The sequence below is a fragment of the Dromiciops gliroides genome, chromosome X (genome assembly GCF_019393635.1).
Source record: "Dromiciops gliroides isolate mDroGli1 chromosome X, mDroGli1.pri, whole genome shotgun sequence".
Classification (NCBI taxonomy): Eukaryota; Metazoa; Chordata; class Mammalia; order Microbiotheria; family Microbiotheriidae; genus Dromiciops; species Dromiciops gliroides.
Genome location: NC_057867.1, coordinates 14,314,396 through 14,339,377, shown reverse-complemented (window position 1 = coordinate 14,339,377; position 24,982 = coordinate 14,314,396). Strand labels below are relative to the sequence as shown.

The 24,982-nt window shown below is 37.3% G+C and overlaps 1 protein-coding gene across 4 annotated transcripts in view; it reads left to right on the top strand.

Moving 5' to 3' along the window:
- DIAPH2 (diaphanous related formin 2) overlaps positions 1–24,982 on the top strand; it is a 908,274-nt gene that overhangs the window by 224,764 nt on the left and 658,528 nt on the right. For all 4 annotated transcript variants that reach the window (XM_043974079.1, XM_043974078.1, XM_043974081.1 and 1 more), the window contains 4 exons: positions 1,143–1,217; positions 1,298–1,367; positions 5,937–6,073; positions 7,829–7,937. In XM_043974079.1, coding sequence (XP_043830014.1) covers positions 1,143–1,217; positions 1,298–1,367; positions 5,937–6,073; positions 7,829–7,937 — 391 coding nt within the window. The remainder of the gene's footprint in view (positions 1–1,142; positions 1,218–1,297; positions 1,368–5,936; positions 6,074–7,828; positions 7,938–24,982) is intronic.

Here is a 24,982-nt window from a genome sequence, read left to right as displayed (position 1 = left end):
TAAGGGTTCTTAAATCTTGAAAGTTATTTGTCATTAAGGTAGAAGCCCTCGCCCCCTGCCCCACTTCTCTTCCCCCCCCCCCCCCCGTCTCTCCTCTGCTTTCTTTCCTATTTGGTATGGTGCTTCCCAGTCTTCACTCCTCCATCAAATTTTCTAACTCAGCACCCAGGTAGAGGGTTGAGGAGTTCAGCCCAGTAATGAGTCATAATGTACAAGAAGCAAGTAGGAGGTATCAAAAAGAGATAAATGCAGACATAATATTTTAAAAACATCAAACAAACATGGTAACATTTAGGAATATTTAAAAGTGGAATGAGCTTCATTGGATGATAGAAGGTTCCCCTTCAATAGATGTCTTCAAGCAAAGGCTAGGTTATTCTGCAGAAGGTATATTTTAGATGTGATTTTTGTATGTATGGGATGGACTAGTTGCTTTCTGGTTCCTCCCAGCCATTACATTCTATGTTTCTGTAATAGTCCAAGTTGGCAAAACAAAATGTCTCATTTCTTAAAATTCTTTATTTCTTTATTTTGATTAGACAACTAAGAGCATCTTAAATGTAAAAAATATAGCCTTGCAGCAACTGCTTTAGCATAATTTAGAACAAATTAAAGGAGCAGTATTGGGTAATACTGTTTCATAAAATGAATCTTTTTTTTTTTTGCCTGTACCATCCTATAGAAGTAATTTTAAAATGTATTTGTGGAGATTTCAATTATTTTTTAAAGTGTTGCTCCTTAATGCCTTTCACATTTTTATCTCTTGTAATTGTTTCCCATAGGATACCTTTTTATGTATTCATCCAACTATCTTGAGATCATTTTCACATGGATAGTTTGCTAGTGTCATGATTTTCCAGTGCCTTTCTTGACATAATTTTCAAATTTTCCAAAGTGATATAATTTCAGTTTTTGAAACCTTTACTTAGCTATGTGTTTGAATAAGAAATTTAAGGTACTTTCATGGTACTTTTTAATTGATAATATTTTACATTTATTGATCTATAAAAATGTAATGCTCAAACTTGATATAAAATGAAGGTGGGAAAATACTCAAACACAATTCAGTATTCTATCATTTAAAATCTTGACTTTGTTTCAAGTTATTTGAAGCTTACATTTTGGTTTTATTTGTCTTACAGCTGGGTTAACAACTTTGGCCATGAAGGTCTTGGAGTCTTGTTGGATCTATTAGAAAAGCTTCTGGATAAGAAACAGTAAGAATAATGTATTTTTAACAATTATCAATGAAGAACATTTTTAAAAGCAGTATAAAGTATTTCTTTTTTATATTTAGGCAAGAAAGTATTGACAAGAAGAATCAGCATAAACTTATTCAATGCCTGAAAGCATTTATGAATAACAAGGTAAGATGAATTTACATTCTGCACTGTTTCTCTTGTGTGTAATTTAAAATTCTAAATGTGGATTCTAATCTGCCCCGCCCCCCCACCCCAGTTTTGGGGGGAACTGACTAAAATCATTGATAAACGAGTTTAGGTTTTTAAAGGGTTTATTGAAAGATAGTAAAAGAAAGAGAAAGATTGAGAACAGATTTCTTATAACCTGGCAATCCTAGCCTTCCTAATCTCCCACTTCTGAAGTTCTCTGCCACCATGCTGATGTCTCCCAGCCAAAAGAGGAAGAACCCTCCCCCAGTGTTTGCTTCCTGATCCATGCTCCCCTCCCAGAGATGGGAGGTTCCTCAAGCTGATTGGCTAGTGTCATTAAAATTCATTAAGTACCCTTAAGTACAAGCCGGATGTGCTTACAATCTAGTAAACCAGTCAAATTACCCTTAAGTACCAGCCAGACATGCTTACAATCTAGTTGGCCAGTCAGTCGCTCTTCCCCAATTCATTCAGCCCAGTTCAATCTCCAGGTGAACCCCTTAGTTCTATTATCTTGACACACATGACATGTTTTCCTTAAAGAATTTTAATACACACCAATATGCATAGATATAGTTACCTTATAAAAGGGTTCTGTGTATCATGCTTCATTACAAATTTAATTTAGATTTCCCCCTTTTTAAAGTTACACTTTGACAAAAATTAATTAGTGTTTCATTTTTAAAGGATATATGTTATCAGGTAGCCATAACGTAGCAATATTTCCAGGCCCATATTTTTGTTTGTGACTTCATGAAGTAGGGGGGTGGAGGGTAGGGAGAGGCAAATCAAAGTTTATGGCTCCTTATGTTTTTTGTTGGCTCATTTGTCCAAACCATTGCTGCTTTAATACATCCCTGTTTCAGATGTTAAATTGATGGCAGTGAGTTAATGGGTCCTTGCTTGGAAAGCATATTTCTAGAAGATCTGGGGAGGGAGGAGCCATAGTGAGTGGTGATTGCAAATTACATTTTCATTGCTTAATGGTTTAAAAGAAATATTTGTCTTTTTAAAACTAGTCGAGACTTTTAGTAGTTTGAAAGAGAAATAGAATTTGTTTCTTTTTCCACAGGCCATTTTAAAGTTATTGGCTTGGAAACTATTTGCTCTCTATGCCTATAGGTGAAATATCATTGACTAATTCATTTAATTACTTAATTCCCTTCAGATGGTGTTTTAATAATCTCAAAATACTTAATAGAAATAAATAATTGTAGTGATAACAATGAACTTGCCAAGTGTGAAATATAACTATTAATAACTAATGCAATAAGATAGTCCATTTAAATAATCTGTAAGCAGTATTCATAAAAAGCAAAGATTTTTTTTCATAAGTATTAAGACCACTGTAGCAACAAAGATGATTGGAATGAAATGAGAAATCCCAACTGAGCACAGAATTTCTCTACTGCTAAGTTACTAATGGACCTTTCAGAACTCGGGGTAGCAAAATTCTACTTGATCTTCCTTTGTAGCCTTTTCCAGAAGGCCTGTCATGACTACAAAACGTTGCTCAACTCTACTATATGTTTTGGTAAAATCATGTCTAAATTCATGATAAAGAAAGCACCGTTCTCTATATATTTGGGGGCCCTTGTTCTTGAATGTTTAGCCAGTACCTGATTACACTAAAAATACACTCCTCTTGGCCCAGGGAAGTCTGGATAAGGAGGTCTGTTTTTCATCACTTGTGCTGACTGCTGCCAAATCTCTACACTTAGTTAGCTGGGTGGCACAGTGGCTAAAGCACCGGCCCTGGATTCAGGAGGACCTGAGTTCAAATCCGGCCTCAGACCCTTGACACTTAGTAGCTGTGTGACCCTGGGCAAGTCATTTAATCCTCATTGCCCTGCAAAAAAACCAAAACCAAAACAAACTATATCAATCTCTCCACTTTTTATGATTCCTGGATAGTTTTAGTCAATAAAAGTTATTCATATCAGAAAATTAGTGCCGTGTCCATTTCAGGAGCTTTATGTACCCTTGAAAAGTTATGTTGATATCTGCCCTTTTTTTACAGTTTGAAAGTTTTATAGCAAAATCGTTTTGACTGAGGTGATGCCAAATGGAGTACATTTTAAATTTAGAGATGCTAGTGTTTTCCCAGTTACTATGTGCTCAGTTAATTAATGAATTAAGTTTATTGTAACTCACATGCTCAAATATTCAGATTGATCTTTGGCCTCTTTGATGCAGATATTCCTTCCAGTGCCTTTCCTGTGTGCTTCTTCTTGCCCCTGTTCCCCCTAAACTCACCCCAAAGGCAGAATGCTATAGTGGCTAGAGAGCTAGTTTCACCTTTAGGAAGATATCAGATTCCAGTAGTGCTTCAGACACATATTGCGCATGTGATCCTGGGCAAGTACTTCAACTTCTCTGTGTCCCAGGCAGCTCTCTAAGACAAGTGTTGAGGTAACACTGGTAGAGGGTGTTTCCTCACTGGGAATTCCCCTTACCATTGAAATCTCAGGTCTGGCTCCAAAATTCTTGAAGAAATGCTTTTCATTTAGCCAGGACCTATTGTGATGATACCCTAAGAAACTGCTTGGATTTTCTTAATTATGTCATGGTATGATTTACATTGTAATGTGAAGTTGTACTGTTTATTCAACAATTTAAATAATCATCTTTTGGGGTTATGCTTATTCTGTTGAAAGAACAAATCATTGGAAAACTAAATGATTTTCTCTTTGACTTCCAATTTTCTTTAAAACACTTTAATTTCAGTAACTTCCAGTGACTTATTCATTTTGACCTGTACTTTTCTACTTGAATTTCCCCCCTTTACTCTAACTTCTCTCTTGCTACTTGCCTTTTCCATTTTCTTTTTTTTTAAAACTTTCATTCTGTATATAAAGTCATTGCTAAACACTGCAATGCTTAGATTTTTTCTATTAAATGTTAGAATCTGATGATAATTGTGTTTCCTCGAATGCTTTACATTGGACTTCAAAGCCTAACTTTGGCCTCTAGGAAGAAGCACAATGTTGTATGTGAAGCCTTAGACATAACTTATGGGACAGATTTTATTAAAAAATAACATCTTCAGTCTTAAAACGACCATACTTTTGGAGCATCATCTTGAAAAAATATACATATACAGTTATTCCTAAGAAATGAAGGAAAATGGTATCCTGTCTCACTTATCCTAGTCAGCTTTGGTACTTAAGAAAACCCAGGAGTCATTTCCTTGCATTTCATAGTTTTTAGCATAATCCAGAATTATGGGAAAATGCATGCACTTTATTGCTGCTTTGGCTATTATATACTATACACAACAGCCTTTCAATTTCTTTTTTAATATTTTTTTTATTATGAACTTATCAGTCCTCAACAAGCATGAACATTTCTATATATAAAGACAGAAAGAGGATGGCATATGAAGCCATCAATATACTTTATACAAAAATTATTTTTTTGTGTTTTATATTTAATATAGTAGTTCTAATACTGTTTTTCTTATCTAGGACTCCTCCTGAAAGTTCTTCTGTTCTTTTCTATGTATTTTTGGATGTTTCATTGATTCTCATTTCTTTTTTCTATCCATTGCTATCACTGCACCCTACTCTCCAAGTGTTGTAATGTGAATATGTAAATTGTTCTCCTGCTTCTGCTTACTTCACTCTGTTATCCAAACTTTCCCAGGTTTCTTTGAATCTTTCCTTTTGCTTATGTCTTATAGTACAACCATATTTCTTTACATTCATATACCATAATTGATTTAGCCATTCCCCGATTAGTGAACATTTTTACTGTGTTTCTTACTGATGATTTTAACTTTGAATTCCAGACAACTGCTGGCGTACTCAGTGACATGGATAGAATTATTGCTCTTCTGTGTGTGTGTGTGGGCTGGGGGCAGTGAGGGTTAAGTGGCTTGCCCCAGGTCACACAGCTAGTAAGTGTCAAGTGTCTGAGGCAGATTTGAACTCAGGTCCTCCTGAATCCAGGGCTCGTGCTTTATCCACTGTGCCACCTAGCTGCCTCTTCATAGAATGATTTCTAAGAAATATTATCAATATACATATGCCTTACAACTTTTTTGAGGCAGGAATACTACTTGGTTCCATATAGTTCCAAATTATTTGTGCTTATTAGAACAATCTAATGGAGATCATACCTGAATGGTAGTGGTAGAACACGTGACATTTCAAGTAAAAATAATAATTAATCCCAGGAGGCAACATAGTTTGGTGGAATCAGTAAGACCTGAGTTCAAATTTTGGCTTAGATATTTATTAGTTGTGGGACCTGGTGTAAGTCACTTAACCACTCTGTGCTTCAGGTTTCTCATATGTAAAATGAGGGGACTGGATTCAGTGTTTTCTAAGGCCTGCTCTTAGATCTAAAGCTCTGATCCTGTTAACTATTTTGGACAAAATAACATAATTATTTCACAATTCCCTTTTGGAGTTATCATATGGGGAATCAATGAAAAGGAGTAGATTTATTTTTTGGTTTAAATATGTTCTTTATAAAAATGATGAATGCACATCAATCTAAATCCCCTCCCTAACTTACTGTTATTTTCTCCTTTTTTAATAGTTTGGGTTGCAAAGAATTCTAGGTGATGAAAGAAGCCTTTTATTGCTGGCAAGGGCAATTGACCCCAGACAACCCAATATGATGACTGAAATAGTAAAAATACTGTCTGCTATTTGCATTGTTGGAGAAGATAACATGTGAGTAACATTGCATTATGTTTACTTTTCAGAAGAAAAACCTTGCACAATTAATTAAAGCTGTGTTTTTCTGTGATGTAAAAGACATGACTTGAAAACACCACAAAACTTTAGTTACTTTATGCATCACATTTATCTTACCTGTTTTACATTTTAACACTTGCCCTGTCTTTGTTAGTAGAATGTTAAAGATACAATTGGAATGACAAAGCTCTTCTTGAAAGTGAGATTTCCAAAGAAAGCACATTATCCATGCCTACCTATAGCCAAATTGCCATTTGAAAGAAAAATGGGGAAAAAACCCAATCTAATTGTTCATATGTTCATTAGATTAGGTGGTTGTTTTGTTTTCTTGTTGTTGAGTCCTTGTTTTGTTTATAAAGCAGCAAAAGAAGGGTCTAGGGATAGGGAGCTGGATGTTGTTTCCTCTCCATGGTTCTAGGTTCATATACTTTGCAACTTGTACCATGTCAAAGGCCAAGTGGAAATCGCTGTGCCTACTTCCCTACTTAATGAAGTTGGTTTTGAGGTCGTTGTACCAAATGTCTACTTAGAATCAGGCAATCAGAATTGGTTAGTATCCCCTGTATGGGGGCTTTCATGCTGTTAATTGAAATTTCCATCAAATACACAAACTGAAACTTTAAACTTCTGTACCCTTTGTGCCCCTTTGCAGATTCCAATTTATGTTAGATGGTCAAGACAGCTGTCCCACATCTCATTCTTGCTTTTTGTCTTCTGCCTACTTACCAAGTTTAAGAGTGGGTACAAAAAGACCACCAGTCTTCCCCCTCTCTTAGCAAAAAGTAATAGTGAAATATTTTAAAGTTTCTGGTTTAGGAGAAAACAAAACTTTAAGGAGCAGATGGTAAACCATGATCTCAGACTTAATAGTATTTTATGTCAGAATAGTATCACAGTATAAAATGGCAGATTCTATTTAACAAAGGAGCGTCCTCTTAATATGTCAGGGTTTTATTAGTCTTTAAAAGAGAATCTATCCTAAAATAATTTGATGTCATTTGATACTAATTTCAGAAATCTTTTGGGAAGAATAATAGGCTGCATGAACGCAAATTGTCTTTAAAAAGGGATAAAATGTTATAATTTAGTACTCAATTTGATAAATTATAACTGTCAAAGATTAAATCATGGTAGGAAGCTAATTTTTGTTGAGATAATTTGATCCGTATTAGACTAATAATAGTCATGTTTCCTTCTTATCTGAGTTTTCATGTTAGGTATTATTTTCTGTTTCATTGTAAAAGAATGTCAATATTGTTAGCATTGCTTTTTGTTTTCCATGTTGACTTTTTCAAGGAGCTCATTCATAAAACATGGGCTGTTCCTATTGGCATTAAATAGTATCAACAATAGGTGTCATGTTGTGTTAAATTTGTTGTTAAATAGATGTTAATTTCACTTAGGTGTAAGAAGTAAGATGAAAAAAGAAATGATTGGAATTAGAATATTTATCACGTAAATACAGGTATATTAGCATCATTAAGGACTTTCCCCAAAGGTATTCATTTGATCTCATTTTCAATTTGAGGAGGTAGTCATAATTTAAAATTTAATCAGTTGTATTTTATTAGAAATGTGTCACAGTAGCAAATTTTTCAAGCAGTAATGGGGTTTACAAATATAAGCAAAGGGAAACAAAATGGAAGGCTGAAAGAGGAAAACTATATTGGTAATTTGATAATACAGTATTTTTATCTTTTTTATTGTTTTTCTGATTGTTTTCCCCATCAGTCTAGACAAACTTTTAGGAGCTATCACTACAGCAGCTGAAAGAAACAATAAAGAACGATTTTCCCCAATTGTAGAAGGACTGGAAAACCATGAAGCCTTGCAATTACAGGTACGTTTTGCCTTTTCTCATGTAGCTCATTCACCTGGATTAAGATAATCATTTGGCATATTTCCAGCACTATTTTTGGCACCATTGTTGAAAGTAAAATTCATGTTATGATAAGGGCTGGACATTTTATTTATGATACAAAAGTGTTCATTCCTAGGATATGTGAGAAGTTATTGTGAATGTAGCACTTGGGTTTATTATTGATTTGAAAAGTACACATTTTCTTGGTGTTATCCGTAGATTTCTGGAATCTTCCTGTCTCATTGGATGGAATTACTGGATTTAATTAATTTTGGTTCCAGTTTCATGGTAGAGCTTCATGTTAGACTAGCCTAAAAAGTCTTGCTTGGCAGGGAACATAGGCTGGAGATGACAATTGCCTTTTCCCAGACATTTTTAGGAAAGAGCCTATTTGATTAATGACACCTTGGTGGTTATCTCTCTCCTAAAGGCATTAGTGTGGTTTTGTGTGCCCCATGGTCTCAGTGCAGTTGAGCCATCAAGGGATGTTCTGTCATTTGCTATTGTTAAATTATTTAAATTTTTAAGAATTGATTAGCTGATGGGAGAAGATACAAGACTGAATTTCTTTTATTATTTTTATCCAGCAGCAGATAGTAGTAACTATTTTCTTTAAGTAAACAGAGAAATGAATTTTACTTTCTCAAGTGACTCAAGACTTCAGTCTATGAACAATATTATCTCTTCCTTCGAGGGTACTTTGTAAACTACTGCTGGCACCAGTGAAATTAATAGAAATGTTTAGGTGACTTTTAGGGGAAAAATTCTTTAGTTCAGTTATATCTTATCAAAATAGAGATATGTTATTCATATTGTTTAGAAATTATATTTATAAATGTACTCCTAGGAAGTGCTTTTTAAAAATTCTGCAATCAGTGTGGCCTGTGATTGTGTGCTGTTACGTATCCCTCTAAATTTCATGCCCTTTCAAACTCTCAGAAAATTTTTATGGGGTTCTATTACACAATTAGTAGGAAAGTGTTTTTTTTTATTTTTAAAAAAGTCTTAAATCTGATTTGGGAGCTGGATTCCAGCATTATTTATCATATGCACTGGTGTCTAATATAGTAGACCACTGAATGAATGTGGTTGGAAAGTAAGTTTCTCTTTTCATGGATAACATTCTCTTTTAGTATGTTTATTTATTTTTCAGTTAATAAGCATTTATTTTCTCTCCCACTCTTCCTCCATTTAGAAGAAAAAAAGAAAAACAAACCCCTTATAACAAATAGAGTTAGTCAAGCAAAAAAGTAACCCCGACATTTTCAGTCTCCAAAAATGTATAATCTATCACTACACTGTCAAGAGGTGGGCTATGGAATTGTGGTTGTTCACTGCATTGATTAGAGTCTTTAAGTCTTTCAAAGTTGTTCATCTTTACACTGATGTCATTATTGTAGAAAATGTAGAAGTAGAAAGTAGAGTTGAAAGGATTTAGAAGAAGAACAGGAATAATCCCATGGACTAAAAGTCTCCATGGAAAATCAGCTCCCAGTAGGGGAGTTTTCTCTTCTTCCTTGGGCCTTCCCTAATGAATTGCTAATTATATAAAGAGAAACAAATCTGATGAGGAAAAAAAGGAGTTGTCTAAAGAGATCAGTGTAGATGTCTAGGAAACCCAGTGTCCACTTAAACATAGAAATGCCATTTATAAAAAATGGAGGCAAAGATGGCTTCTTTAGCTTCCATGCCACCCCAGTACACATCCATCACGACTCTTGGAAATGGTATTGCTAAGATAAGTCTTTCTGAATTATTGAGTTGATTACCTCATCAGTTGGATGCCAGGGACTTGTGGCTCTTGACAGGCTTTTCTTTTTTATAATGTGAATCGTGATTATTTATTTATTTAAATTGTCAACCTTTGTTTAGATAAGATTTCCAATTTCAAATTTTTTCTCCCTCCCTCCCCTCCCTGCACTCCTCCCCTAGACAGCAGGTAATCTGATATATAACATTAAACATATTTCTGCATTAGTCATCTTATACAAGAAGAATCAGAGCAAGAAGGAAAAACCTCAAAAAAGAAAAACAACAGCACCAAAAACAAAAGAGATAGTATGGTCCAATCAGCGTCCATATTCCACAGTTTCTTTTCTTTTTTTTTTTTTCTTTTTTCTGGATTTGGAGCCTTTTCCATCATGAGTCCTTTGGAACTTTCTTGTACCACTGGATTGGTGAGAAGAATCTAGTCTATCACAGTTGATCAACACACAGTGTTTATGATACTGTGCACAATGTTCTCCTTGTTCTGCTCATCTCACTCATCATCAGCCCATGCAAGACCATCCAGGTTTCTCTGAACTCCTCCTGCTCATTGTTTCTTATAGCACAATTGTTGAATCATGATTTTTTGAAACTGAATCTAGGGGCAGATAGGTGGTATGGTGGATAAAGCACTGTCCCTGGATTCAAGAGGACCTGAGTTCAAATTTGGCCTCAGACACTTGACACTTACTAGTTGTGTGACCCAGGGCAAGTCACTTTACCCTCATTGCTCCTCCCCCACCCCAAAAAAGAAAAGAAACTGAATCTGCCAACTTCTTCCACATGTAAAGGGCATCAGGTGCTAATCCCTACAGGAAAAGGGCAAAGTGGGAATGGCGTCTCAGAAATGGAAAGGTTTGGATCCAGTTATAGCACTGGTTCCACGACCTGTCCTTGTCATTTACCATGATTAAAAGCTCAAATCTCACTTCCGAAAATCTGTAGCAGGTTTTAATGCTTAAAAACAAACAAACAAACAAAAAATTTAGTAGCATTGGCTTCATCCAAAAATCAAGAAGGTATGAGTTTTATTTTGATATCTATTTTTAGGCCAGTACAAACAGAGCCGTGACTAAGAGCCAAATCTAGGATCCTTGTTGACCATATAGCCATTTATTTAATATACTGCTTCAGTTCAATAATGCACCATTTCTGAAGGGCCTACCTACTGCGCACCAGGTACTTGGGATAAAAAGACAACAATGAAAACAGTTTCCACCCTCTGGTTAAAAATAATACACTACCTAGAATGAAACACTAAGTGAAAGGTATAGAGCATTGGTAATTTTTATCCAAAATGAATTTGGAGGTCCAGGTTCCCAGTTTTATAATGGAAGACACCGAGACTCAGGGCATCTAAGTTATTTGTCCTAGTTTTTACCAGGTAGTAAGTAGCAGGGCAACTTGGTGGCACTGCAGTGGATAGAGTGCCAGGCCTCGATTGAGAAAGCCATATCTTCCTGAGTTCAAATATGACTTCAGACACTTCCTAGCTGTCTGACTCTTGGCAAGTCACTTCACTGTGTTTGTCTCAGTTTCCTCATTTGTAAAATGAATTGGAGAAGGAAATGGCAAAGCATTCCAGTATCCAAAAAAACTCCAAATGGGGTCATGAAGAATCAGACATGACTGAAAGCAACTAAACAAGTTTTAGAGCCAGGATTAGAGGCCAGTTTTTTTTTTTATTCTACTGTTTCTTTTTATTTTGTTTTTAGTGAATAAAAAAACATTTATTTTTCTCCTTCCCAAGAGCTCTCCCTCCCCAAATGAAAAAACAAAACCAGAAACACTTGTAGCAAACATGAATACTCAAAATAAATTCCTACATTTGTCATGTTCAAAAATATGCCTTATTTACCATCTGGAATCCATTATCCTTCAGTCAGGAAGTTGATAGCAGGCTTCATCATTGGTCCTCTGGAATTGTGGTTTATCATTGCATTGATCAGAGTTTTTAAATCTCTCAAGGTTGTTTTTTCTTTATAGTATTATGTCAATTGTTCTCCAGGTTCTGCTCACTTCATTCTCTATCATTTCAGGAAAGTCTTCTCAGGTTTCTCTGAAACCATCCCTTTTGTTATTTCTAACAACATTATTCCATTAAATTCATGCACTGTAATTTGTTGAGCCATTCTCCAAAGAATGGGCACTTTGCCACCACAAAAGCTACTATTATCACAATTTTTGTGTGTAGGAGTCCTTTTCCACTTTCTTGGATCTCTTTGGGGCATAGTCCTAGTGGTGGTGTAATAGAGTCAGAGACTGGAATTTGGTGATTTGGCAGGGGTGTGTGGGGTGGTGGTGGAGTAGTTCAAATTGTTCTCCAGAATGGCTAAACCACACCTCTACCAACAGTACATTGGTCAATCAGTTGATAAACATTTATTAAGTACCTGCTCTATTCCAGGCACTATATTAAGGGTCCATAGTAAAGCAAAAAACAGTCCATGCTTTCAGGGAGATCACAGTTTAATGTGAACTGTAACATGCAAATAGCGATGTTGAGACAAGATACAGACAGAATAAATTGGAGATCATAAACAGAGCATTCCAGCAGAGTGGGAAAGGCTTCTTGTAGAAAGTGAGATGTTAGCTAGAAGTGGAAGGAAGCCAGGGAAGCCAGGAGGCAGAAATGAGGGAGAGAATTCTCAGAATGGAGGACAGCCAGTAACATAATAGGTACTGAGTTCGTCTCTCATGCAGGCTGGTGGTGGAGAAATTGAGGAAGATCAAGGCCAGGCTAATTACCATAATATGATACTGTGCCCCAAACGTCAATCAGCTGTGCATGCCCTTTGATCCATTGATAACACAACGAAGCCCATACCCAAAGAAACATGAAACACACACATATGTTTATAGCAGTTTTTTATTAATTGACAAAGAACTATAAAATTAAGGACGTGTCCACCTATTGGGGAATAGCTCACCAAATGATGGTATATGTCTGTGTGTATTTATACATGTATGTATTGAAATATTACTGCACTGTTTCAAATTATAAAATGGACAGTTTTAGCAGCAGCTGGGAAATCCTCTATGAACTGATGCAGAGTGAAGTATGTAGAAACAGGAGAACAATTTATATGATGATGACAACTTTGAAAGACTTTAGAACTCTGATCTGTGCAATGATAATGCACATTGCCAGAGAACTTAGTGAGAAGCATGCTTCCCACCTTCTTTTTGAGGGGTGTGATGGACCTAAAGTAAAGGACAAGACAGATTTTTCAGCATGACCGATGAAGGAATTTGGTTGGCTGGAGTACGCATATTTGTAATGAGGGTTTTATCTCATTTTTTTACTGTTCACTTGGGAGGTTGGAAATGGAAGGGGCAGATGATAAGTATGTGTAATAAATTTCATTAAAAATAGAAAAAAAGATGTTGCAAAGTTGTTAATGATTAAAGGCCATTGAAGAAAGAATGCTATTGCATCTACTCTCTACTGTGGTACAAGGTTTCCTGACAATTTCCTACGCAGATTTTCCCTTTTTGTCATATTAGCCAATATGATAGGTGTGAGGTGGTACCTCAGAATTGTTTTAATTTGCATTTCTCTAATCAATAGTGATTTAGAGTATTTTTTCATATTTGAGAGAATTCTTTTTTTTTTTTTGGTGAGGCAATTTGGGTTAAGTGACTTGCCCAGGGTCACACAGGTAGTAAGTGTTAAGTGTCTGAGGCTGGATTTGAACTCAGGTCCTCCTGAATCCAGGGCCAGTACTCTATCCACTGCACCACCTAGCTGCCCCACTCAGAATTCTTAATGAAAATCGATCTGCAGAGTTAAAGATCTAATAATAAATTGATGCTTTGGTGATACATTAGGATACAAAATTTCAAGATATTTTGCCCTTTCCCATTCAGATTATATGCTTAAGTATTGCTAGTATTGGTGTATGCATTTGTATATAGCCAGGCCCTGGAGCTACTCTCCAAATGCCTACTCTTAGGATTCTCTTAGACTATGTTTAGTAGTACCTCTAAGAAGCTGGACATAGTTTCCTATAGCTATGTGGTTCATGAGCCCCCAGCACTGTGCTTCTCCCATCATTATTACTCAATGACATTTTATTAGCTTTTAGAATTAGACATTTGTTAAGTTAGAAGCAGTTGTAAAATATTCTCCTCCCTCCAAATCTGTGACACACTCTTCCTCAAGTGCATACAGAATCCAGAGCAAAGTGGGTTCTAACTTAGCATATGTTGCAAAAAGGTAACTCATGGCTCCTGCTTAAGGGAAGTCCTTTTCTCCCCTTCATGGAATGTTCAAGAAGTTCCTTTTAGGCATGCTCTACCTTTTTTGCTGAGCTCATTGGGGAGCATTGATGCAAAGACTGTGGTTGCTGCTAGAATTCTGATGGAATGAGAGAAGTTCTCTAGATCTTTACATTTCCCCCCAGGTAAGATGAGGTGTGGATGGTGGTGGTGAGGACTTGGGAGATGGCCTAAGCTGAAGCCTGAGTCAGTCTCCTATCTATGACCCTCCATGATTAATAGTCTCAGTGTAAATTACTGGAGGCCTGGGACTATCTTGTTATTGTATTTGTATCCTAGGTCAATAGCATTATACTTAACAGGCAATAATGAATAAGTGAATGAAAATAATTTATTAAACTGTACCAGGCACCGTGCTAAGGGTGGGGAATAAAAATACAGGCCAACGAGATAGTCATATATGCTGTTATATAAGGTCTTCAAGGACCTTATATAACAACAGCAAAACATCATGGGCAACACCAATTAGCTTTTCTATATAATTTTAAGGTTTGAAAGTATTTTATTTACGTCATATCATTGTTCTGGGAATAGAGAAAACATAAAGGACTATTTCAATAACCCTCTATTTGTTTTCCTTACCCTGTCTCTTCCAAATCCAATTGTCTTTCACTCAGCTATCAAAGTGATCTTCCACGCAACTATGTGATAAAACTTCAGTGGCTCCCTATTGCCTCCAGGATCATTTATTTATAAAATTTATTTATAAAATCCTCTGACTTTTAAAGCTCTTCATAACCTGTTTGTTTCTTACCTTTGCAGTCTTATATCTGAATCCTGCCCAGCTACTCTGTGAGTAACTGGCTTCCATGCTATTCCTTTCACAGGACCCTCTGTCTCCTACTCTGGGCATTTTCACTGGCTGTCCCCCCATGCCTGGATCTCTTTCCCTCCCTGGCTTCTTCTAGTTCTCACCTAAAATTCCACCTTCTTCAAGAGTTTCCTTCCAACTGGTCCTGTACATATCTTGTTTGTACACATTGTTTACATTAGACTTGGAGCCCTTTGAGGTCACAGAATGTTCCTCCCTCCCTCCCTCCTTCCTTCCTCTCACACCCCCACTCCTACTTGTAATATAATAGCACTAAGCCTGCTATGTCCTTAGTGCTTAGTAAATGCTTGTTGACTTGTTAACTTTCCTCCCCCAGTGTTTTAGAAATATGATGCTTTGGGGCAGCTAGGGGGCGCAGTGGATAGAGCACTGGCCCTGGAGTCAGGAGGACCTGAGTTCAAATTCGGCCTCAGACACTTAACACTTACTAGCTGTGTGACCCTGGGCAAGTCACTTAACCCCAATTGCCCCACAAAAAAAAGAAAAAGAAAAAAGAAAAGAAATATGATGCTTTTGCCTGAAGGTCCAAGTCAGTTCCTGACTGTATTACTTGAGCCAAGATATAGGCCATATTTTCTTTTTAAAGTAAAATTTAATTGATAGCTTTTGTTTTTATATCACTTAAATTTGACACAGCATTCCTCCCCACAGCCCTTTCAGGGAACTGTCCTACTTTAGGGAAAATAAATAAACAAACAAACAAATAAATGAATAAATATTAAGTGTGTGTGTGTGTGTGTGTGTGTGTGTGTGTGTATAATTTTTGCAGGGCAATGACTTGCCCAGGATCACAACAGCTAGTAAGTGGCAAGTGTCTGAGGGAAGATTTGAACTCAGGTCCTCCTGAATCCAGGGCCAGTCCTGTGTCACCTAGCTGCCCGCAGAAAAATATTTTTTAAGAAAAAGAAGAAGATGAAAAGAAAAATAAGACAAACATATCAATACATTGAAAAAGCCTGAAAATATATGTAAAATACCATATCCCTGGGCCTTCTATCCCTGCACAGGAGTAGAGAGACATGTTGCCTCATCTCTCTTCTTTGGGGCCCTGTTTACAGGACCAAGTTTTTTTCCCCTTTCTTTAATAATGAGGCTGTTCGGGGCAGCTAGGTGGCACAGTGGATAGAGCACCGGCCCTGGAGTCAGGAGTATCTGAGTTCAAATCCGGCCTCAGACACTTGACACTTACTAGCGGTGTGACCCTGGGCAAGTCACTTAACCCCAATTGCCTCACTTTCAAAAACAATAAATAATGAGGCTGTTCTCCTTTTCCCATGCCTAATCACTTTACCTCTTTTGGCCTCTTCCTGAGGATGAGGGAATGGCGTCTATAGATTCTTCATGTGACTAGATCCCACTTACACCTACTGGGCATCCTGAACACAGCAGGAGGGCCAAGCGACAGGCAATGCACACAGCTCTGCTGCATTGGAACAGAGCGGCTTCTCTACTTCGGTAGCATCTTGAGAATTCCCAAAATGTTGCTGCAGTCTTGGGAAGTCATTCTGTTCAAATATAGCAGTAATTACATTTTAAAATAACAGCCATGTACCTCTTTCTTTTGGACTTTAAAACACATTATTAACTTCTCCCAAAAATCTTTCTAACTCACCTTTAATACAAAATCTCATGAGTGTTAATATTTTTTTCTTTCACATATTTGGGTAATATAATAGCTCAAGAAAAAGGAGAGAAGTAACATGATAGATGATTTTTTAATAACTTTTACAGTTTACAAAGTACTTTGCTGAGGCTAAGAAGTTGTGACTTGTCCAGATTAATTTAGTTCTAAGTAGTGAAATAGTCCACTTGAACTCAGTTCTTCTGACTTCTGACTCTTTCTATTATATTACCCTGCCCTAATAAAATGATTTATTAAAAATCATGTATTAGCTTGAAGAAGAGAAGTCTTTATGAGGGGGAGAGGAGAGAAGTGGAACATAATTGTTTTCCCATTTTGGGGACAAAGATGAAAAGATATTCCACAAAATGTGGAAGCGGGAGCAATGGGAATAAATTACTTTATTCTCAGGGTCCCAAAAAACCTGCTCATTTTTTTTGGCGGGGCAATGGGGGTTAAGTGACTTGCCCAGGGTCACACAGCTAGTAAGTGTCAAGTGTCTGAGGTCGGATTTGAACTCAGGTACTCCTGAATCCAGGGCCGGTGCTTTATCCACTGTGCCACCTAGCCGCCCCCAGAACCTGCTCATTTTTAACATACAGAGTCAACACTATCTCAGACCTTCCTCATGTACCAAAGTTAATTAGTACAGCCCAGATCCCTATGCAAGCTGCATAGGACTAACCAGCTGGCAGTAGTAAAACATGTCAAAAACGTCATTAGAGATGGCCTCTGACCAGTATCTAAGTCTTATCAGGCTTCCACCAAGTCTGAAGTAAATAAAGCCAGTCAGAAATATGACTGGTGAAGTTAATTTTTAAATACTTTGTTCTCTTTATATAAAATTATGTCTTTATATTGTCATGTAGGTAGTGTGGTAAAATGTACTTTGAGTTCCATATTATTTTATATTTAAAATTTTTTTAGTTCATACTCAAGCCATTTTCAGAGTACTTTTGCAGTCTTATTGAAAGCTTGCTCCTCCCTTGCCTGCTAATAGTCTTGCAGTGCACATGCACACACACACACACACACACACACACACACACAGAGGGACATACATATATTCACACATACACATACATGCACACATACACTGGAGCAAATATTTAAATTCCTATAAGATCCCCGTTAGTTGCTCAATCTTAATGTTTACTGGAACAATGTATTTAATGCTTCCTCTCTGGTATCTGATAAGACAAGGAGCCTTTCCTGAGCTTTCTCCTTGTGAGTGCCACTCCCTTTAAGATCGCATTCCATCAGCTGTGCAATTGTGTATTTTTCTTGTGTGATCTCCAATACAAGGACAGAGCCTTGAGCTCAGAAACCTCCATTTCAGGTGGGGTCCAAGAACCGTCATCTCATTATTTCCTACAAGCTGTACGACTTTGGAATTTCTTTGGATGACTTCATTATGGCCTTGAGTACTCTCTCCACACCCTACCTTTTTCATTTTCCTTTTGTGTGCAAGGTTTCCCCTTTTTATTTGTATTTGTGTCTTCAAGGTTTACTATGGTGCCTGATAATAGTTGCTTAGTAAATATGTATTGATTGATCATCTTTATGCATGTTGCTTATTCCATTAGAATATAAGTTCCTTGAGGACAGGGACTATTTTTGCTTTTTCTTTGTACTTCCAATACTTATTACAGTCCCTGGCACATAGTAAGTGTTAAATGAATGATTGTTGATTGATTGATGAAAATAAAAGCAATTGAAAACACAATTCTCTCATTCTAACACTGCTATTTAATGTTTAAGACTAAAGGTGATTAAGGAACCCAAAATGCTTTCACATCACTTCCTTTATGTTTGTATGAAATGTGTCTGTTCTTTACATAGCTTCACTTCTATCTTTTGCATTAATTACAATTTCTTTTTCACTCTTTCCAGTGACCTTTTAGAAGTTGCCTTCATCACTATTAATTATTTTAGATAAATCTTATGTTACCTTTATAGTTATCAATTAGCATAAATTATTCAATGACAGTCTCAAGACTTTGAAGTGAAGGTTCCTCATTAAAATATTATGACCATAAAATGAGGAAGTGAAAAAAAAAGAAAAAGAAGCCATCCTTTACATTCTCAAACATTTATAGAAATAATCAGTTTATACAATTATCTAGACTTCTATAATTATTAAATATTAGCCACATCCCTTGGTCCTTCTTTGGATTTTAAAATAGGTTGGTGACATCTTTCCTCATCTTTCTGTCTGTAGTCAATAAACATTTATTAAGTGCCTACTATGTGCTGTATGTGAGTACCAAGGCTGATTACAGGATGATGATTCAATTTATCAATGATTCCTACATCTCATTTATGTCATATATTCCTCTACCAGTACGTAGCATAGCCCATTCATGCCTTCTTGTCTTCTGCAATTCTTATTCTGATCCCCCTGTGGAGGTAGAGGTCATGCTTTGCTTAACTTTCATGTTCATCATGTTCCCTGGATCATCTCCAAACCAAAATTATAGCTCCTGTCCAGGCTTTGCCCAAAATGCTGGTAACAGGGTCCCTTCTAGAAAAGGTTCTCAGTGTAAAAATATTAATATGAGGTATATGATAGCATTTTATTGCTTCTATCATAGAAAAGGTTCATAAGTATCCTTTCACAAATGATAGCAACAGAAAACAATAACCTTTTCTGGGAGGCAAAGATACCTTTGTGGGACTGAAGTATTGTTATTTCACTTTCCCATTCACCTTGTACATACATTGCCTGAGCAACTCTGATGATTCTGATCATGTGGTCAGTGCTTTCTTGAGTTGATTGGTTACAGGATGATCTTACAATCAAAGGCTTTTCTTCTGAGCATCTGACCGAGGAACTCTGGACCTCTCAGACCATAAGATTATTACCAAAGCTGGGAAAATCCATTTACTAGAAACACTGGATACTGACCTTTGCTCTGGAAGTGAAACAGAAAATCAGAAGTCAGGGGCCATGTCTCACCTAGGCAAGCACTTGTTGCTGTTATAGTCACTATTGTTGCTGGGAAAAATGGGGAGACTGGAAAACAAATACTCCTTTCCCCACCCTTAAGGAAAGCATAAAGTAGAGAAATTACTGGCAAAAAAGACCTCAGATAGAGTGGGCTCAATGGTGTGAAGCCTCTCTCTCTCTCTCTCTCTCTCTCTCTCTCTCTCTCTCTCTCTCTCTCTCTCTCTCTTTCCCTCCCTCCCTCCCTCCCTCCCTCCCTCTTTTTGTAGGGCAGTGAGGGTTAAGTGACTTGCCCAAAGTCACACAGCTAGTAAGTGTCAAGTATCTGAGGTCTGATTTGAACTCAGGTCCTCCTGAATCCAGGGCTGGTGCTTTATCCACTGTGCCACCTAGCTGCCCCCAAGCCTCACTCTTATAGAATATATAGCAACTAGGTTCTTGGCCATGAGTCCATTACCCCCATAACCACCCATCACCATGCAGTCCCATTCAACACAAACCTAGTTCCTGGGGACCAATCATAAGTTGCTGTGCCATTTCAGCCAAGTGCATATCCCTTAATAAGAAGCACCTGATAGCCAACCCTTCTTCCATTCGCCTGGATTTGATACTTTGTAGTCATCCATAATTGTTCATCCTCCCTCATCCCCCAAATCTAGTTTCTTGCCAATTCTCCTTTATAATATCTCTTGCATGCATCCCCTTCTCTTTTCTTATATGAACACTACTTTAATTTACACCTTCATTGGCTCTTAGTTTGTCCAGTATAGTAAGTAGTCTCCTGATTGATGTCCCTCCTTCAGATCTCCCACAAAGTTGGCAAAATAATTTTCCTGAGGCACAGGCCTGGTTGTCACTCTTCTGTTCAAAATATCCTTCTAGGATAAAATACAAGCTCTGCAGTCTGGCATCTACCTACCTTTCGAGACATTATTTAATATTACTTCTTTACATGGACTCCCCATTCCAGACATATTAGACTCTCTCCTGATCTCCATATTCTACTTCCTCTCTTTGTATGCTCACAGACAAAGCCGTATGTCTGGAATGCACTTTTACTTTCTGTATGTCTCCCAGAAACTTTATCTTCCTTTCAAGTTCAGCTCAGGTCTTCTCCTTTCCATGACTCATCTGCTGGTTTCCTAATTTTTAGCATTTTTTCTACCTACCTTTTCCTAATATTTTTATGTATCAACATTTTCTGCCCTGCTCTCCCCCATGCACAGTCGAATGTAAACTTCTGAAATGCAGGTTCTGTTTACTGTTTGTCTTTGAATCCCCATTTCCTAGAAGAGTGCCTTAACCTTATAATAGATTCTCAAGTGTTTGTTGTGTTGAACAGAGTATTAAGTCATTTCCTTGAAAACTAGGTCCACAACCTATCTCTTTTTGTCTCATCAGAATGGAGAAACATGCCTTGCTTGTCACTGACTTTTGGGTCCATTAAATCAGTTTAAAAATAATTATTACTCTTGTTTTCATTGCATTTCAGTTAATTTCCAAATGAGTCAGGGGGTCCTCATCTCCACCTCCATTCTCCAAGGCTAGATACAAAAGTGAAAAGAATTGTAGAATACGCGATCTTGGGCTAAGTGGTTAGTGGAGGAGAAAACACTAGTAGCAATTAGTTTATAGTTATATGTGCACAAAATTACATTGCACATGTATGTATTGATTATGTAGTATGACAGCCAATTCATATAGAATTTTAAGGATGTGGTAAAGAAGTCATTGATTAAATATAAAAATTTAGAAAGTAATTTAGTTTTAGCGGTAAAATAGTTTGAAAAAAATCATAGCTATGCCTCAATCCATTTATTCATGATGCTGTGAATTTCCTTTTACTTTGGATGTGAATCCTGATGAAAGATCAGTCCAAAGTGATTATAGGAGCTTCTTGTTCAGAATTGGAGTGAAAGGAGGGAGATACTCTTGGACCATCTTGCCCAGAAAGGACACTAAGTGAGGCTCAAGCATTGTTTCCATCCATTGAATTTCCTGCTCTTGGCTGTGCTGGTGCCCAGCTCAGAAGCCTGAGACAGGAGTTGCTCGGGTGGAAGGCCTATCAGTAGTGTGAGCCTTAATCCTCTGGACAGTTTACTTCTGAGTATGGTTTCTGTACCTTTTAAGGAAAAACTTGTCTTGTCTTCAGGGAGTAGGGCCTTAGCAAAAGCTAGCCCAACCTCAATGACAGGGCCCTGGGAATATACTGCTTCTACCACAAAATCTCTTGTGAGTAATTTTTTTTCCTTTGAAAAGCTAAAGAGATTTGAGAGAGAAAATTTTGGTAATTAAAAAAAAAAAACATTGGGGCAGCTAGGTGGCACAGTGGATAGAGCATTGGCCCTGGATTCAGGAGGACCTGAGTTCAGATCTGGCCTCAGACACTTAACACTTACTAGTTGTGTGACCCTAGGCAAGTCACTTAACTTTGCCTCACCAAAAAAACCCCCAAAAACATTATAAAGGGACTTTTATGACTGAAAGCAGTGGTTTTAATGGTCATAATTTTACTTCAAGAACATTTCTTTTTGTACTTTGAGAGGGGGGAATGTTATGGATGATGCTACTTTTGTGTGTTATAGAATGAACACAGAACTAGCAGTCAGGAGCTATGCAATTGGAGGCTTGACTTTGCTTTTCATTCACTCTGAAGTCTTGTGGGCAAGGGAGCGCCTTAACTCCCCCAAATGAGAGTGTGGTGCTGGCTGATTGCTGGCTCCCTCCTGCACAGCTGAAGCTTTCTACTAGACTATGTTTTGTGGCAAAATGTGATGTGATGGTCAGTCAATTCCTGTGACATTTTACAGGAAGATTGTGTTTAACTGTTCGGAGAAAATGCAAAATGTCAAATGCATACATTCGTATGGAATTTCAACTAGAAACTTTGGATGAGTGGAGCCTTGGCTCATTTCTGAGGCTTCCTTTCAGACTCATACACATTTTTCTTTTGCCTAGGCCAGTTTTGTGTGGACATTGTTCAGCTGACTTTTCTTACTGTTCTTTTTATTCTGAAAAGTTCTAGAATATTGGTGTAAGTAGATGGATGATAGTAACATTTCGAAAACTTAAATATTAAGATGTCCTTTAGGTGCTGTTGTGGCATAATCGCACTGTTGTTCAGTATTCATTTTTATTTAAACTTCTCCTAAGAAGTAAATTGACATCTCCCTATCTTCTTCCTTTTTGAGAGTTGTCTCAAACAACAACAACAACTCCCAAGTTTCTTACCAAGCAAGCATTCGTGAAACCCCTGCTGTGTTTCAGGCTTCGTATTAGGTTCTACGAATGAACAATCGCTACTTTCAAGGAGTTTCCATTCTAATGGGAAAGACCATAGGGACATGTAGAACCGAAGTCCTTTTGCTCTGTTGTAATATTCTATCCGTCCATTCGAAACAAGTAATAACATTATTCTATATTGTGCTGGTGATACATACATAGTAAGTTCATTTTAAAGGAAGTTCCTCTTTGATCCACAGACATCCATTTGTATAGAGGTAGGAAGGTGGAAAGCTGCAAGACTCATTAACTTGTTTCTGGTGCAAATGTTCTCTTTACTTGTAATGTATTAATACAAGCCATTAAGCTAGAATTTCTTCTGGCAAAAACAATCCCAGCAGATGGTAACTTTTCTCTCTATTAATTTTGGATTGGACATGTACTTTGGCTTGTTCGGTCATGTCATAGTTATAACATAATAAGGCTCATTCAGGCAGATATGATGATAATATAGTTATGGATATGTGCAGTAGCCAAAGCTACTTCCCAGTTGATTTCAACTGTGTGAATAGCTGGGCTTTTCTATCATAAATATCAAGGTTAACTTGCCCCTTAATTAAGGCAGTCACTAATAGGTGCACCCTGTGTAGTAGGAGACTTTGCTGGGCTGTCCTCAAGTTGCCAAGTTCCTATTGTGTCAGATATTGGATTCTTGCTTCAGGACCTCAAGGATCTCTGCTTTCCTTGGTGTGGATTCTTCCTCTACTGACCCCGATTGCAACTTTAGTAGACAGTTTCATAAATCATAGTTATGGCTTCAAAAATGACTTGTGCCTGGTGACAAGCCTTGTGAACCTGGACATTTTTGGACAGGTGTGTGCACATTTTGTATTTAAAGGCAGTCCGGTGGGATGGGGCCTATCAGAGGGTATGTTCCCTCCAAAAATGGGCTTGGAAAACCCAGGGTCACAGGCATGGGACGATAAGGCACATGCCAAATTGATCTAGACGTAAGATGAAAAGCTCTACCTTCACCTTCCATTATGATCCAAAGTCAAGGTATTTTGCACTATGCTATTGTCTTAGTATTTGACAAATTAGTATGGTTTGACTAAATTCTTCATTTTTCCCCTCAATATCTTTTGTGGGATTCCTTTGTTGAACCTATATGTCAACTATATTCCCCAAATCTTGGAAACATTTGTCGCTTGCATTTCTATGTTATGATTGCAGTCATGTGGCTTGTAGACATGTTATCTTAATTGATTTGTCAGCTTATTGGCCTTCTATGAAGAGTTGCACAGAAAAGCACATGCATTTTGTGAAGTGTGGGTGCCTTGAGGTGGGGTGTTGAGAGTGGCTACCCTGAAGCCTAGGAGTTGCCTTGTGCTCTTTCTGTTTGGTCTAGCCTTGCCTGCCGATTTGGTCCAAATGGGGAACTTCTGCTGTGGAAACTTTTGCCACGTATACAGTGACACCTTAGTCTGGAACTTGGAGTTTTAAAGAGTTTCAAAGGGAGGTCAGAGGTTATGGGACTTGTCCAGAAGCATACCATTATCATGTATATGTCAGCAGCAGGATTTGAATCCAGGTCTTCCTGACACCAAGACTGGACCCCTACCCAAACAGCCTACATCTCTGATAAGTGCATCTTCAGCCAAAATCCGTTCTCCTTATAATTCCTTCAGCCATTTGGTTAGACAATGGTGGGGAATGTAAGTTCAAGTTCTATGAGGGATTTTTCATTTGGTACTGAATTTTTTTCTGTAGAAATTATTGATTTGTTTGTTTCCTTTTCTACTTGAAGTTAACATCTATCAAACCTGCTATTTCCCAGGAGTGTCCTTGCAGATTTTGAGTGTGTATTAGTCCTTTTAGCATTATATTACTGGTAGCCTGTTTTAAAAATAAATCAATTAAAATGTGCAGCTGTTCCGTTAAACTATTAGCCAGTAGCCTGAGACTTCAGTCGGCATTTTCCAGAAATGTTATTTGGGAATAATATGTGGAACACCTGGCAATTAGCATTTTGTTACTTCCATTCTGTCCTGAAATTTCCTGGGGCTGGGGGGATGGTGGTATAGGGGAATAGAGGGGATAAATCTGTTTAGAATTGGTAACTTTAAGGAGATAAGGGTTAGACGTGGGTAGTGAGGGAGCCAAACTAATTTTCTAAGTGGTGTAGTTAATGAGAAAACTTTACTGTAAATAGTCCTATTTACTCTAGCTTATAACAAATATTAATATTGGTGTCACAACGCATATCAAATGATTTTATTTTACTTGCGTACATTTATTTAGCCATAATAAATTAATTCATCTCATATAGCCAATTTACTATATGTACTTTGGAC